Source organism: Ahaetulla prasina, chromosome 4 (genome assembly GCF_028640845.1).
Source record: "Ahaetulla prasina isolate Xishuangbanna chromosome 4, ASM2864084v1, whole genome shotgun sequence".
In the NCBI taxonomy this organism is placed as follows: domain Eukaryota; kingdom Metazoa; phylum Chordata; class Lepidosauria; order Squamata; family Colubridae; genus Ahaetulla; species Ahaetulla prasina.
The window spans coordinates 141,317,557-141,333,926 of NC_080542.1; the positions used below are offsets into that span (position 1 = coordinate 141,317,557).

General features: G+C 41.3%; 2 protein-coding genes across 4 annotated transcripts in view; one reads left to right on the forward strand and one right to left on the reverse strand.

Annotated features, from left to right (window-relative positions):
* PRKAG2 (protein kinase AMP-activated non-catalytic subunit gamma 2) overlaps positions 1-16,370 on the forward strand; it is a 285,727-nt gene that overhangs the window by 90,190 nt on the left and 179,167 nt on the right. For all 3 annotated transcript variants that reach the window (XM_058183747.1, XM_058183748.1, XM_058183746.1), the window contains exon 2: positions 10,709-10,780. In XM_058183747.1, the coding sequence (XP_058039730.1) occupies positions 10,709-10,780 (72 nt within the window). The remainder of the gene's footprint in view (positions 1-10,708; positions 10,781-16,370) is intronic.
* Positions 1-16,370, reverse strand: part of LOC131198743 (uncharacterized protein K02A2.6-like) — a 78,912-nt gene that overhangs the window by 55,919 nt on the left and 6,623 nt on the right. The window lies entirely within an intron of this gene.

Below are 16,370 nucleotides of genomic sequence, written 5' to 3' on the forward strand. Positions count from 1 at the left end.
GCTTGGCATGAAGGACATCTTGAGATGGTTTGATTGCAATACCCATTAATCCAGAACCATCACAGAGTCATACTGATTTAGATATCTGGATATCTGTTGCCCAATGCAATTTTGTCAATCCTGCAAATTTTAAAACATCTCAACTCCCAGAATCCCCCAGCTGGTGTGACTACGCCAAACAGACTTGCTGAAGATTGGTATCCTGGATCAAAACAGTTAAGGCATGAGGCAGGAAACTGGGAGGTCCTGAGTTCAAGTCTTGACTTAGGCATGAAAGCCAGCTGGGTGACTTTGGGCCATTCAGCAGGTGATGGTGAGTTCTAGTCCTGTTTTAGGCGTGAAAGCCAGCTTGGGTGACTTTCGGCCAGTCCCACTCCCGCAGCCCTAGGAAGGAAGCAATGGCAAACCACTTATGAAAAACCTTGCCAAGAAGACTGCAAGGACCTAGCCAGGCAGCTTCTGAGAATCAGACACGATTGAACGGAAGGGGGGGGGGAATCAAAATTCCTTTTATAAAACGTTCTATTGATTGTGGTTTCAATGTCTGAACATAAAGCTCATAAATATGTACTCCCAACTTACCTTTGCTGCAACCTCTCATTATTTCAATATTCCTCGCAGTTCCAGCCTTTTTGCAAATGAAGATAATTGCAGATTATGCCTCTCTTGTTTGCAGGAAGCCAGCTCCCAGTTGTTGTTTAATTGAAAAAAGATTTTTAAAAACAAACAAAAAAAGGATCAGGTGGAACGAGAAAATCTTTGCCAATACTTTTCTGCTTCCTTGCCTTTTATGATTGAGAAAAAGGGCTTTGCGTTGTCAGGAGTAGCTTCCTATTTTCCTCCAAGCTTCTATAAAAATTCCAAACAAATTTTTAAAAAAGTTTCTTTGAGGTTGAAGTTAGCAAGCTCCTTTTTTGGAAAAGTTGGGGGAGATCTCCTTTTCTGGAATTCTGTTATAATTGGGCTTTGGGATTTTCAGTGCAAAAGCTATCAGACGATCCAGTTTAGGCTTGTTTAAGAAAGGGAGACTGGCCATGCCAATTTATTCTCAAAATCCGTCTTTCCTTGCTTTACTGTAAAGATAATTGCTTTAGTTTAAAAAGAAACTTGGTCTAATTATAAAAATTTTTGGTTGAAATCAAAGGATATTAATCAGACACACAAATTTTGGATTAATTTCAGGATGCCATTTGATGGTACAATATCTTGAATCAAGCTAGAAAACCAGGTTAATTTCATAAACTACAGTTACGCAAGGGGTAAACAAGGTGTGTGAACTTGGCCATATTTGGCAATTAAGAAAAACTATGATGTGGTTGGCTTTTGGCTTGGTATAACGTCCGGTCCCAGGCATTACAACTGGTAAACCACGGATGATGGTTTATTAGTATGAGATATGATTTTGTTGCAGCTTCTTCAGCCAATCTTGGCAGCAAAAGCCAGTTGTGTGAACCAACTCATAAATGAAAGCCAGGCCAATTCTTGTATTAGCAGGAGAGGCAGAAGACTCTAGTTAGACTGGCCATCAAGGCGTTCAGTCAGCGGTGCCGCAGGGTAGGGTCAAAAAGGCCAAGATTGTGGTGATCAAAGGTAGACCAGATACCTTTTAAGGTAGACCAGATTAGGAAACCCCAAATTCATGAATTCTAACACTACTTTTATTATTAGTCAACAGTAAAGAATCTTGCAAGTCTAAATCTATCTTCCCGCCCTTGTTCCTTTATCATCATAAAACTAAGGATGGTCAAGTCTGAGATGCATTTTCAAATGACATTTTTGCCCCAATTCAAATTTCTTTTATTTGGCCATTTGTCTTACTAGTAGTTTTTCCTCCAGGTTACTCCTTCTGCCCATTATATTGCCATCTTGACTTTTTTTAAACTATACTACGGACAACTTCACATTCAACATGTGTAGAGTTATCATATCTGAATTACAAAAGACCAAATTACCATTAAAGGGGCAACAGAGAGTTAGTTTTCTGCTTCTTTTGCCTGCCCTCCCCCCGGTAGGTTTTATTTAGATTCTAGGCAGTCTGGATCTGGCAACCTTGGTTAGAATAAAATCTGTAGAATAGAATAGAATAGAATAGAATAGAATAGAATAGAATAGAATAGAATAGAATAGAATAGAATAGAATAGAATTTTTTATTGGCCAAGTGAGATTGGACATCCAAGGAATTTGTCTTGGTGCATAGGTAATTCTGGACTTACAACTGGCCACTTAGTGATCTTCAAAGTTGAACCTCCCAAAAGGCACTTACTGTATGACCCAATTCTGACCTTATAACGGTGCCCCCCCCCCACTTGTGCAGTGATATGACTCCACTTTGGGCACCCGGCAACCAATCTGCATTGATAACCATTTGCAGCAATTTACATGACTTTGATTTCAGTGTTTTTGCCAAAAAAAAAAAAAAGGCATTTACTTTTGGTTTTCAGCAAAAATGTCCCATAGTAAAGAATGGATATATTAACAGCAGCATTCATTTAATGATCTCAGCAATTGCTTTACAACTGTAGCAAGGAAGGTCATAAAATTGGGCTGAACTGCTTTATGAGTGTCATAACTGGGCAAACTCCACTAAGATTGTAAGTCAAGGACTATCTGTATAGAGACCTCCATAGGCTCCATCCTGATGTGATCCTATCTGGAGCAAAATTCAATAGCTCTATTTCTGACTCCCAAGGCTATAGCAGATGTTGGGATGAAATAATTTTTAGGGGGTTATTAACAAATGTTATGAATAATAACATTTATAATAATAATAATATAATAATAACAATAATAACAATAAGACAACACTGACCCATTAACTAAGTGGGAGCTAGATTTGCCCAAGTCACTGAACTAAAGTATACACTTAGTCCAAAATTTCTGTTGCTAAGCAAGACAATTGTTGTGATCTTTGCCCATTTCACAACCTTTCTTGCCACAATTGTTAAGTGAATCATGCAGTTAGTAACATGGTTGTTAAGTGAATCTGGCTTTAATACCCATTGACTCTGCTTGTCAGAAAGTTGTAAAATTTTATCACTGCAAGTGTCATAAATAAATGCCTGTTTCCAGGTGTCTTAATTTTGATCAGGTACCATAGGGATGTTGCAATGGTTATTAAATGTGAAAAATGTCATTTTTTCAGTGCCGCTGTAACTCGAGCAGTCACTAAGCAAATGGTTGTAAGTTGAGGACAATCTGTAGTTAATCAAATTCAATATGTTATGCAGACATAAATCAATGAAATTATAAAGGCATCTGATGACCTGACTACTGTAGCTTCCTTAGAAACTCTCTGATTAAAAGTCCTGTAAAATTACTTTTGTGTATCTTCAGATTGGCCAAGGAGGGGGATGAGAAAACAGGCTCAGAATTGGTATGGTACAAGAGATTATGTCTGTTGGTTTGAACCCCACAGGACCTAACAGGCTGTTCTTCTCATCTAGATTGCTTTTCAATCCTTTCCTTTCACAGACAATTTTTAATTATATCCCTCAAATGCTAATTTGTTATGATTTGACTGTTCTTAAATATTTGCATTTGGAGCCTGCGGAAGCTGATTAGGTTAAATGGATCTGTCTGTCTGTCTGTCTGTCTCTATCTCTCTCCCTCCCTCCCACTTTTGTTGTTAAGTTGCTAAGTCATGTCTAAGTCTGTGTGATCCCATGGACTGCACCAGGGATAATCAACCTGGTCCCTACCGTCCACTAGTGGGTGTTCCAGCTTTCATGGTGGGTGGTAGGGGTTTTGTCCGATACTGAAGTACTTTCCTTTTTTTAAAATTTAATTGACTTTTTTTAAAAAATTCATAGCATTATTTAAAAACATTTTCATTAGGTTTTCATAAAATTCCCCGTGACAATTTAAATTTTTGAAAATAAACTATTTGTATCGCCTGCGCTTAAGTTTCGTTCACGTTACGTAAGTGAAACTAAACGCCGCTATAGTGCGACTGCAAACAAAAGAGCCTCGTCCCAGAATAGCTCACGCATCTCCCCCCACACCACTCAGCTGTAACAGACAAGCAGGTAGCCGGCGCCCCCCCAAACCCAATCCACGATGCGCGAGAGGCATGCGCAGATGATGATACATGGCGCATTACTGTGGAACCGGTGGGTGGTTAGAAAATTTTACTACTAACAGAGATATAAAAGTGGGTGGTAGGTATAAAAAGGTTGACTACCCCTGGACTGCACCATGCCAGGCTCCTATCTCCTCTACCGTCTCCCGGAGCTTGCCCAAATTCATGTCCATTGAGTCAGTGACAATGACCATCTCATCCTCTGCGATCTCCTCCTTTTGCCTTCCATCCTTCTCAATCTCTCTTCTCATTTGGTGGCCAAAGCTTCAGCTTCAGTATTTATTCTTCCAGAGGACAGTTAGGCGGCCAGTAGATGGTGGTAAAAAGAAATGGAGAATGCTAATTTTCACTGTGAAGTTGCCCTTTTTAAAGCACCAATGCTGTAGCCTTTATGGTTATGATTTTTATTTCTGATGGCTTCTTTCCACTTCTTTTGGAGCATCCTTCATTAACTGGAGTGCAGTTTAAATCCACCTACAATGTCTATAAGCGTGTGTGGCTATAAGCGAGGCAGTTTGGGCTACTGGTTAAGGTTCCAGGCTAGAATGCAGGAGACTGTGAATTCTAGGCATACTTTAGCCGTGAAAACCAGCTGGTTGACTTTGGGCCAATCACCAGGAGAATTTGAGTTCTAGTCCCGCCTTATACATGAAAGCCAGTTGGATGACTTTGGGCCAATCACCAGGAGATTGTGAATTCTAGACCCGCCTTAGGCATGAAAGCCAGCTGGGTGACTTTGGGCCAATCACCAAGAGATTGTGAGTTCTAGTCCTGCATTATACATGAAAGCCAGTTGGATATCTTTGGGCCAATCACCAGGAGACTGTGAATTCTAGGCATGAAAGCCTTCTGGCTGACTTTGACCCAATCATTTTCTCTTGGTCCAACCCACCTCGCAGGCTTATTGTTGTCAGAAAAATCGGAGGAGGAAGGTATGTTAGAAATGTCCGCTGTTTTATATCTAAAAACAGCAAAGCAGAATACAAACAAACAAATAAATAAATAAATAAATAAATAAATAAATAAATAAATAAATAAGCAAGCAGCTACTCCAAAAGGGATGAGATTCAGATCTTTATGTCCATGAACGAGAGTTTGTCTGGTGGCGAATGACAGGAAAAGGAACAGTGGACTGGCAGTCCACCCACTTCTGTTTTTAATTTTAAATGTCTATCCCTAATTTTGTGCTCAGCTTTCATTTAGTAGTTCAAGAGGCCACTGACACCTTCCAAAGGCTGAAGATCCTCAATCCCAGAATGAGATTTTGCCGTAAGAGGGCTGTGGGCAAATGAAAAGAACGAGCAAATGATGTATTGGGGCCAGGCACAGAATAAGCCTCAGGAATCCTCTGAGATCAGTGCAAACTGACAGCTTTATCCTCTGTGCTACTAAAAGTTGAGAAAATGTTTAGTTGAAAAGTGAAGTTAATCAGAAACTTCAAATAGCACCTGGTAACAGCAGGAATTAACTGATGTTTATTTTCTAGAAGTAGAAAATTAGAAAGCCAGTTTGGTTTAGTGCAGGGATCTCCAACCTTGGCAACTTTAAGCCTGGAGGACTTCAACTCCCAGAATTTAAGCCTGGAGGACTTCAACTCCCAGGATTCCTCAGCTTTGCTGGCTGTGGAATTCTGAGGAATTCTGGGAGTTGAAGTCCTCCAGGCTTAAAGTTGCCAAGGTTGGAGACCCCTGGTCTAGTGGCTTAGGCACCTGGCTAGAGACCAGGAGATGGTGAGTTCTAATCCTGTCTTAGGCATGCTGGCTGGATGACTTTGAGGCTATCACCAGGATACAGTTGTGTTTCAGGAATGAAACCCAGCTGGGACACTTTTAGATCACTCACCTTCTCTCAGCCCAGCCTCCCTCATGGGGTGGTTGTGTGGAAAATAGGAGGAGAAAGGAATATTAGAGACGGTTACCATCTTGAGTTACTTATAAAAAATAATTGAGATTGGATAAAAGATAAATGAATGAAGATGATTTGGGCATCTTTGTCTCATTCGATACGATTTCTCTTATCCATGTAAGAAACATGTTCGTTTAGTCACTGTTCAAAGTTATAACGGCAGTGAAAAATGACTTAGGACCAAAAACGGTCATAAGTCAGTTACAACCTTTGCAGCGTCCCCATGATCATGTGATCAGAAAAAATCAGACGCTTGGCAGCTTATTTCCTATTTATGACCATTGCTGCGTCCGAAGGTCATTATGATCCCCTTTCTTGAGACAAGCAAAGTCAATGGGGAAGCCAGCTTCACTTAATATCCTTGTTACTAACTTAATAGCTGTCTTGATTCATTTAACAGCTATGGCATGAAAGGTCGTAAAATGGAGCAAAACTCATTTAACATGTCTCACTTAGCAACATACATTTAGGGCCCAATTGTGGTCATAAGTCGAAGACTGACTGTATTGTTTAAAGAAGCTTGATTGTTATCGCATACAGTAAGGACCTCCCTGTTTCCCCTTTTCCATCATCTCAATTTTCTTTATTAAATATCATTAATTCACTTAACAAGAATAGAATAGAATAGAATTTTTTTTTTATTGGCCAAGTGTGATTGGACACACAAGGAATTTGTCTTGGTGCATATGCTCTCAGTGTACATAAAAGAAAAGATACGTTCATCAAGGTACAACATTTACAACACAATTGATGATCAATATATCAATATAAATCATAAGGATTGCCAGCAACAAGTTATAGTCATACAGTCATAAGTGGAAAGAGATTGGTGATGGGAACTATGAAACGATTAATAGTAGTGCAGATTCAGTAAATAGTCTGACAGTGTTGAGGGAATTATTTGTTTAGCAGAGTGATGGCCTTCGGGAAAAAACTGTTCTTGTGTCTAGTTGTTCTGGTGTGCAGTGCTCTATAGCGTCGTTTTGAGGGTAGGAGTTGAAACAGTTTATGTCCAGGATGCAAGGGATCTGCAAATATTTTCACGGCCCTCTTCTTGATTCGTGCAGTATACAGGTCCTCAATGGAAGGCAAGTTGGTAGCAATTATTTTTTCTGCAGTTCTAATTATCCTCTGAAGTCTGTGTTTTTCTTGTTGGGTTGCAGAACCGAACCAGACAGTTATAGAGGTGCAAATGACAGACTCAATAATTCCTCTGTAGAATTGGATCAGCAGCTCCTTGGGCAGTTTGAGCTTACTGAGTTGGCGCAGAAAGAACATTCTTTGTTGTCCTTTTTAATGATGTTTTGATGTTAGCTGTCCATTTGAGATCTTGCGATATGATAGAACCCAGAAATTTGAAGGTTTCTACTGTTGATACTGTGTTGTCAAGTATTGTGAGAGGTGGAAGTATGGAAGGGTTTTTCCTAAAGTCTACCACCATTTCTACGGTTTTGAGTGTGTTCAGTTCCAGATTGTTTTGGTTGCACCACAAGGCTAGTCGTTCGACCTCTCGCCTATATGCGGATTCGTCATTGTCTCGAATGAGACCAATCACTGTTGTGTCATCTGCGAACTTCAGTAGCTTAACAAATGGATCATTGGAGATGCAGTCATTGGTATACAGAGAGAAGAGAAGTGGGGAGAGCACACAGCCTTGGGGGGCCCCTGTGCTAATTGTACAGGTATTTGATGTGATCTTGCTTAGCTTCACCTGCTGCTTCCTGTTTGTTAGGAAGCTTGTGATCCACTTACAAGTCTGTTCCGGTACCTGTAGCTGGTTTAGCTTAGTTAGAAGAATGTCTGGAATGATGGTATTGAATGCTGAACTAAAGTCTACAAAAAGGACCCTTGCATAGGTCTTTGGAGACTCAAGATGTTGTAGGATGTAGTGCAGAGCCATATTAACAGCATCATCTGTTGATCTATTTGCTCGGTATGCAAATTGCAAGGGGTCTAAGAGCGGATTCGTGATGGTTTTCAGGTAGGAAAGCACTAGCCTTTCAAAGGTTTTCATGACTACAGATGTTAGAGCAACTGGTCTGTAGTCATTCAGTTCCTTGATGGTGGGCTTCTTCGGCACTGGGATGATGGTAGAGCGTTTGAAGCAAGAAGGAACATAGCACATCTCTAGTGATTTATTGAAAATATGGGTGAAGATGGGGGCCAATGGATGGGTTCCTGCAAATAAATCAAGCAATGCAGTGGTGGGCTTCAATTTTCTTTACTAAGGGTTCTGTGGGCATGGCATGGTGGGCGTGGCAGGGGAAGGATACAGTAAAATCTCCATTCCCACCCCACTTGGGGGGAAGGTTACTGCAAAATCCCCATTTCCTCCCAATCAGCTGGGACTCAGGAGGCAGAGAAGAGATGGGGGCGGGGCCAGTCAAAATTTTTACTACCGGTTCTCCGAACTACTCAAAATTTCCACTACCGGTTCTCCAGAACTGGTCAGAACCTGCTGAAACCCACCTCTGAAGCAGTGGCACCCCAATACTGCCTCTTTTTCATTCAATTCGAAAAGGCAGCCATGCTGGTCTTCTGGAATTACTTGTGTCTCCAGTTAGATTCAAAGACAGCTTAGCACTGACACTGTGTGAATTAAATGCTAAGGTCGTTGCAGGTGTGCATGTAAGAACAGGAGCCCTGGACGAGTACAGATAGTCCTCGATGTACTACCACAATTGACCCCCAAATTTCCGTCGCTACGCAAGACAATTGTTAAGCCCTTCTTGCCCAGTTTTGTGAATCATTGCAGTTGTTAAGTTAGTAACATGGTTGTTAAGTGAATTTGGCTTCCCCCTGTGAGTATCAGAAAGTCACAGAAGGTGATCATATGACACCAGGACACTGCAACTATCAAAAATACATGCCAGTTGCCAAGCGTCTGAAATTTGATTACGTCACCATGGAGATACTGCAACGATCGTAAGTGTGACCAATGGTCATCAGTCACTTTTTTTTTTCCATTTCATTCCTCTAAACGAATGGTTGTAAGCCAAGGTCTATCTGTATATAGATATTTCTTGGCTATAGGAAGAACCTGGATTCTGGGAGTTGAAGTCCACAAGTCTTCAAGTTGCCAAGATGGTTGCCTGATGATTCTAGAACCTTCCGGAAAGAGAATGAAGAACGAGGAACCAACTGCTTTTTCTAACTGATTTGAGAAGGTGCCAGGATAGGAGGGAAAACTTGTTAGTGCAGTTGTCCTTCCTTTTCTGGGAAAAAAGAGAACCGTAGGGGATTGAATTTTCTTAGGCGAACCTTGTTCACCAGGAATTAAGACCTCAAGGATTCTAAAGATCATGAGGCTGCGGAAGAAGAGGGAGAAGCATTATCCTCATACTGCAAAAGAATTGCAGACTAGATCATCCGCTCGGATGTTGCATGACAAAAAGAGCATGTATGTTTCTGCTCCCACTAAGACCAAAAGTGGTTTGGTTCCTGGAGCAACGACCTTTGAGGAGGTATCTCCTGTGATCTGAAAGGGTCCCCTGAAGTTGTCTTTCTTCCACTTGCTTGGCTTTAAGGTGGACATGCTAACACCTCCCACTACATTTGAGCTCCATTTCTATACCTGCATTTCTCTCTCTCTCTCTCTCTCTTTCCTTGCCTCCCTTCCTCTCTCTTTCTCTCCTTCCCTCCCTCCCTCCCTCCATCTCCCCCTCTCTCTCCCTCTCTCCCTCCTTCCTCTCTTTCTCTCCCTCCCTTCCTCTCTCTCTCCTTCCCTCCTTCCCTCCCTCCTTCCCTCCCTCCCTCCCTCTCCCCTCTCTCCCTCCCTCTCTCCTCCTTCCTCCTCTCTTCTCTCCTTCCTCCTCCCTCCCTCCATCTCCCCCTCTCTCTCCCTCTCTCCCTCCTTCCTCTCTTTCTCTCCCTCCCTTCCTCTCTCTCTCCTTCCCTCCTTCCCTCCCTCCTTCCCTCCCTCCCTCCCTCTCCCCCTCTCTCCCCCTCCCTCTCTCCCTCCTTTCCTCCCTCTCTTTCTCTCCTTCCCTCCCTCCCTCTCCTTCCCTCCCTCTGTCTCTCCTTCCCTCCCTCCCTCTCCTCCTCTCTCTCCTTCCCTCCCTCCCTCTCCTCCTCTCTCTTCCTCCCTCTCTCTCTCTCCTTCCCTCCCTCCCTCTCTCTCCTTCTCTGTTTCTGAGTCTGCCTCTCATCTGGCGATCTTTCTTTCTATCTCTATCTATCTATCTGTCTGTCTATCTATCTGTCTATCCAGTGGTGGGATTCAAATAATTTTAACAATCGGTTCTCTGCCCTAATGATTTCTTCCAACAACCAGTTCAACAAACTATTCAGAAAGTTAACAACCGGTTCTCCCAAAGTGATGCGAACTGGCTGAATCCCACCACTGCTCTGATCCCAAAACACTTTATATGAGGCAGCTAGCAAGGTGTGGTCCAAAATGTCAAGGTGGCAACCAAGATAGTATCCCCAAAGGCCGTTACCTGTCTTTTATGCCTGTCATACATAAAACAAAATGGCCGCAGCTTCAGTCACCTTTTGTAGCTTCTATCTTGGGTATTGGAACAACCGCTGTGGCCAGCCCTGTACCCTTTTATCCTGTGTTGTCGTGTCCTTTAATGATTATCATTGATCTCATTCAAATAAATTTATCCTGGAGCAGGGTGTATCTGCTCAAATAGCTTTGGGGCTTCATGATATTTGTAGATTATGGGTAGTGTTTGCTTTTCAAGCTTTAATGAAATTTTCTAAACTTCTGTTTGTTTTAGGATCTCAGTTCCTTTGCCATGCCGTTCCTGGATGGGGATATGGATGGGTCTGAGAAACATGCTTCGCGAAAGGTAGAGACCTTCAAATGCCCTTTGAAAACCAAATTAATGAACTCTTAAGAATGTTGTGTTATTTAATTTTATTTATTAAACTTGTATGCTGCCCATATTGCCAGAGACAACCTTACAGCCTACAGGCAGCCTAGAGACTTTCAATTAAAATGCACTGTAAAACATTAAAACAATAAATAAGGATCATACATTTAAAATTCAGTTAAAATTAAATTAATTAGGGTGGAGAGGGAGGGAGCAAAGAGTGCACAGAAAGGAAACAGGGTGTCGTCGTCGTATCCACTAGCCACCTAATGGCTATGTGTGCCATTCTCAGTTTCCAATTAATCTGTGGAACTGCTTGCCTCCAGAAATTGTGGGTGCTCCAGTACTGGAGGTTTTGACGAAGAGACTGGACAGGTAACTTGTCTGAAATGGTTTATAGGGTTTCCTAATTGAGCAGGAGGTTGGACAAGGAGACTTCCAAAGTCCCTTCCGTTATTCCAGTTTAAAGTTGGGCTAAGTGTTTAAGAGTAAATAACTAATATTTATCTGGGTGACTTTGGCAATGGCAAACTACTTCCAAAAAAACTTTGCCAAGAAAACGGCAGGGAGTAGAAGTAGTTCAAGCAGTCAGCAGGAGGAGTTGAGAGAGAGAGAGAGAGAGAGAAAGAGAGAGAGAGGGAGGGAGGGAGAGAGATGGATGCATCTAGGTCTCTTTCCATTTCCACTGTTCTTTATTTCATAACATCTTTGCTCCCCCAACATCAGGAAAGCCACCCAATTAAAAAACATGCTCATTAAAGTATCACCGGAAAGGCCAAAAACAGACAGAGGCTTTCATTTCTCCAGAGCTATATTTATCCTTCTCGCCATAATGAGTTTCTCAAATAATCTTCCAAATATCTCATGAACTACTAACCAGTTGCTCAACAGTGTCTTCCCAAGAAGGTTCTTATGACACACTGAGACCGCCTAATGGGATAGAGTGGAGATTTTTTTTATATTCAGACAACGATTAAGAGCAAAAAAAAAAAAGAAGAAGAAGAAGAAAAGAAAAGAAAGAATAATTGTCATCTGCAATGAATGAAATGGAGAAGCAAGCACCAATCTCATAGCATACTATGGGATGGTGTTGTGACCCAGGCCCAAGTAGGTAGTAGGAAACTCAGTCTGTGAAAAAACAAACAAACTAACTTTATTTGAACAGCTGAGAATTACTTCATTCCCAGTGTCGTTCAACTCAAATTAAAACAAATTCCTCTGAACACAAATTCCTCAGTCCTATCGCAAAGCTTGGTCCAATTAGGCAAACTGCCAAAGGCCCTTCCTGGCAAATGTCCAGAAGCCACAAAAATAAATGCAAGATGTTGCCAAAGCAGAAGACAAAGCTATCAACGTTGTTTTCCAGCAAAGAGCCCAAACGCCATTGCTGCTCTGTTTTAAGCCTTATGGGAGGGGCCAATCATCTCTTGGCCCTACTCCCGAGTTGTCTTTTTTGCTTGAGCTGCTCTTGCCTTCTGGTAGCTCTTCTCATGCGTGCATTAGGAACAGGCTCCTCCTGTTCCTCTGCCTCACTACTATCAGGCTCTGTCTGAAGGCTCTGGAGTCTGCACCTCACTCCCCAATGGCCCTGGCCTCACCTCAGCCTCATCGCTGTCCGACTCTGTTGCCAGCTCCGTAGGCTGCTGGTGGACTACAACAGACAGTGGAGAAGTCAGATCTTCTGAAAACAGGCCATATGTCGGTGAATTCTGATCCATTTGTGTGTGTGTTTTTTTCACCACACTTCCAGCAAGTGTGGTGAAACAAAACCAGAACGGGTCAGTTTTTCTCCTGGCATCTGGTTAGCCACTGTGGGAATGTTATACTAACTATACCGAAACTTTGATCTGATTCTTTGTGATATTATATTGAAAATGAATACAAATAGCCCTCGGCTCAAAATTTCCATTGCTAAGCAAGATATTTCTTAAGTGAGTTTTGCCCCATGTTACGGCCTTTCCTGCCATAGTTGTTAAGTGAATGACTGCTGGTATTAGTAACATGGTTATCAGATGAAGCTGGCTTCCCCACTGATTTTACTTCTCAGTCGCAAATGAGATTACTTGATCCCGGGACACAACAACTGTCATAAATACTTGCCATCTGGTCAAGCATCTGAATTTTGATCACGTGACCATGAGGATGCTACAACAGTTGTAAGTGTGAAAACCAGTCATAAGTCACTTTTTTCAGTGCCATTGTAGCTTTGAATGGTCACTAAACAAATGTGATTATCAGTATTTTTCCTGAGGAACACATTTGGAAGGGTAGCATTTAAAATGCAGTTGCTCTTATGTTCTAATTTTATTTTTTTAACCTCTTGAGACAACTTCAAGAAAAATTCCAGGAGCAATTTTTCTGTCTGGTGTTAATGTTTTCCAGAATCCACTGATTTCACAAGTAGATTGATTTAGCAGCTGAAATTGGCTGAAGTACTGTGGAGCTGACTCACATCTACCATAGTGCGACATTTTAGGGTTTTTACAGTCTAATTGAGAGCGGAAAAAAGACTACTGTGTTAAGCAAAGTACATTCCAGGACCTTAAAAGGTTTGCATTTCACCCACTCTCTTCTTGATGCTATTCTGTATTCTTATCTACGAAGTAAAGCCATTATCCCTTGGATTGGAGTTTAATGCTTTATTTTTTTCTAATTAAAAGCTAAAAGAAAAATCATGAAGCCACTGATGAGATGAGTCTGCATGCACAGATGAGTTTTTGCCTGTAGTTGCCAGTGAAAATTTATAGCTAGGCGCCGTCATGATGTTTTTTGTCACTTTTTTCCTGATTAACTTACTTCTAAAAAGCTTGTGCAGAAATTTCTGGGACCAAACCAAGAACTTGTAAGAGAAGATGAATATTCAAATAGCAGTATGCGCTAAGGAACATGGCAGTTATAGGCTACCACATATATCAAACATCAGGTTGATATATGTGGTAGGTTGTGGAAGGACGTCTTAGTGTAGGAAGAGCCCATCGAGCCTTATCTCCAGGTGCCTTGGACCCCAATTCCCTTCTCTGCAGCTCAGCATGGCCAAGAGCAAGGGGTTGACTTATTGTCCCAACATTTGAAGTAGAGAGTCTTCTTCTGTTCCATGGTGGCGTAGTGGTTAGACTGCAATACTGCAGCTAATTCTACTGGCTGTCAGCTGCCTGCAATTTAACAGTTTGATCCTGACCAGCTCAAGTTTGACTCAGCCTTCCATTCTTCCGAGGTGGGTAAAATGAGGACCCAGATTGTTGGGGGCAAGAGGCTGACTCTGTAAACCGCTTAGAGAGGGCTGGAAAGAACTGTGAAGTGGGACATAAGTCTAAGTGCTGTGCTATTGCTTCTTCTATTCTAGAATACTAAGAAACATCTTGTAACACCAGTGGAGTAGGTTTGGGTGTTACAAGATCTTAGTCCTGGGCAAGATGCAACAAATTTTTTTGCTAGATGGCTTCTTAAAGTGAGATCAGTGCTTTTGTTTCCAAGTGAAGTGGGAAAGTTCAAGGAGGGCTTTATTGAAGTGTGGGTTTGTCAGGTTGCTTTGGATTTTCCTCAAAAAAGAAGGCTGCGAGGGAGATGAAGAAGAACCCAGTCAGTCCCCCAGATTCGCAACAAAGATTCAGCACATGCTAAAAGAAGAGCAGTACAAGTAGATGTTCTGCTGTCCATCCAAAAGGAAGGGATCACGATACAAAGATGGCCCACCTCCTAGAATGAGAGGGCGAGAGTTGAGCCACAAAAGTAATATGTTGTAATTCTTAAATCTACTGTGTTCAGGGAGTCCTCAGTTTGTGGCCGATTGTTCACTGGTCTTTGCATTTATCACTGTTGCAGCATCCCTATAGTCATGTGATAATTTCGGGCACTTGGCAATCAGCATTTATTTTATTTATTTTATTTGCATTTATATCCCGCCCTTCTCCGAAGACTCAGGGCGGCTTACACTATGTCAAGCAATAGTCTTCATCCATTTGTATATTATATACAAAGTCAACTTATTGCCCCCAACAATCTGGATCCTCATTTTACCTACCTTATAAAGGATGGAAGGCTGAGTCAATCTTGGGCCTGGTAGGACTTGAACCTGCAGTAATTGCAAGCATGTATTTATAATGGATGCAGCATCCCAGGATCATGTGATCACCATTAAAGACCTTCCCAGCTGGCTCCCTACAAGCAAAATCAGTTGGAAAAAGCCAGATTTGCTTAACGACAGTGGCAAAAAAAAGTCATAAAATCAGGTGTAGTCAAATGATGATTCGTTTGATTTGATTTGATTTGATTTGATTTATTGGATTTTTATACCGCCCTTCTCCCGAAGGACTCAGGGTGGTTCACAGCCAAGATAAAACAGCAATTATATACAAATAAAACAATAATTAAAAAACTTATTAGATATAAGGCCAAATTAAAACATTTTAAATCGTAAAAAACCCCATAAAATTTATATCAAATATTAAAAGCTATTTAAAATTCCGATGCCAGTTTAATGAGCACATAACAGTGGAACAGTTCCAATTGCAGTCATAAGTTGAGGACTGCCTATAAAGCACAATGATATGGAGAAAGCACAGGAAACGCCAGACTGCAGTGAAATTACAGTCCAGCTCACCTTACAAGGTCATTCTTGTGGAGAAAACAGGAGGAGGAAGGAGTGTTGCATATGTTTGCTACCTTGAGTTACTTCTAAAGTAATAAAGGCAAGTTAAAATCTAATAAATAAATGAATAAATAAATGAGAAGAACCCTGAGAAAAGGAAATGTATGTGTGGGTGTAGATGTGATGTAGGTGACTGGATGGGGTGGGTGGAGAGAGAGAGAGAAAGAACTGAAAATAAATAACTTAATCAAGTCCTAGAATCAGAAAATTCTGGCTAGAAAAATACATTTGATTTGCAAGTGGTGAATACGAAATGGACTAATTTTCTACCTTTTGTCCCATTTAATGTCTTAGCTGAAAGCAATTATATTCTTCTGCTGAGAAGTTACAACATTTGACCTGCCACTTTCTTGCTGTCCAGAAATTGTACTGGTATTGTCATTCAAATATGAAGAAATTTCTGGGTGGCCTAATTTTCCCCAGACTGGTACTTTCGGCTGGCTGTGTGGATTGGAAATTCTTGGAATTGAACTTGAACTGTCTCAAGAGCCTTGGATTAAGGACATCCCCATTCAAACATCTGCCCAAGTTGCAACGCACATTAAAAATGAACATATTTCTTGTAGTTTATATAGGATACATACTGACAGCTGGAGGACTGAATATTACGGAATACATGTTACCTATGGTGGAGTCGTTAGTGCTGTCTGGCTTTTCTCTTGCAATAATTTCATTCAGTGAATATATTACCTAGTTTAGTAATGACATGTCTGCAAGAAAACAACCAAGCTCAAAGAGCACCAAGGACACCCCCAACTCAATTCAATCCTGAGCTACAAATATTCTCTTCTATTTGCTAGAATATAGAATATAAAATAACAGAGTTGGAAGAGACCTTGAAAGTCTTCTAGTTTAATTTCACCCAAGCTGGAGACCTTATACCATTCCAGACAAATGGCTGTTCAATCCTGCAGTGTT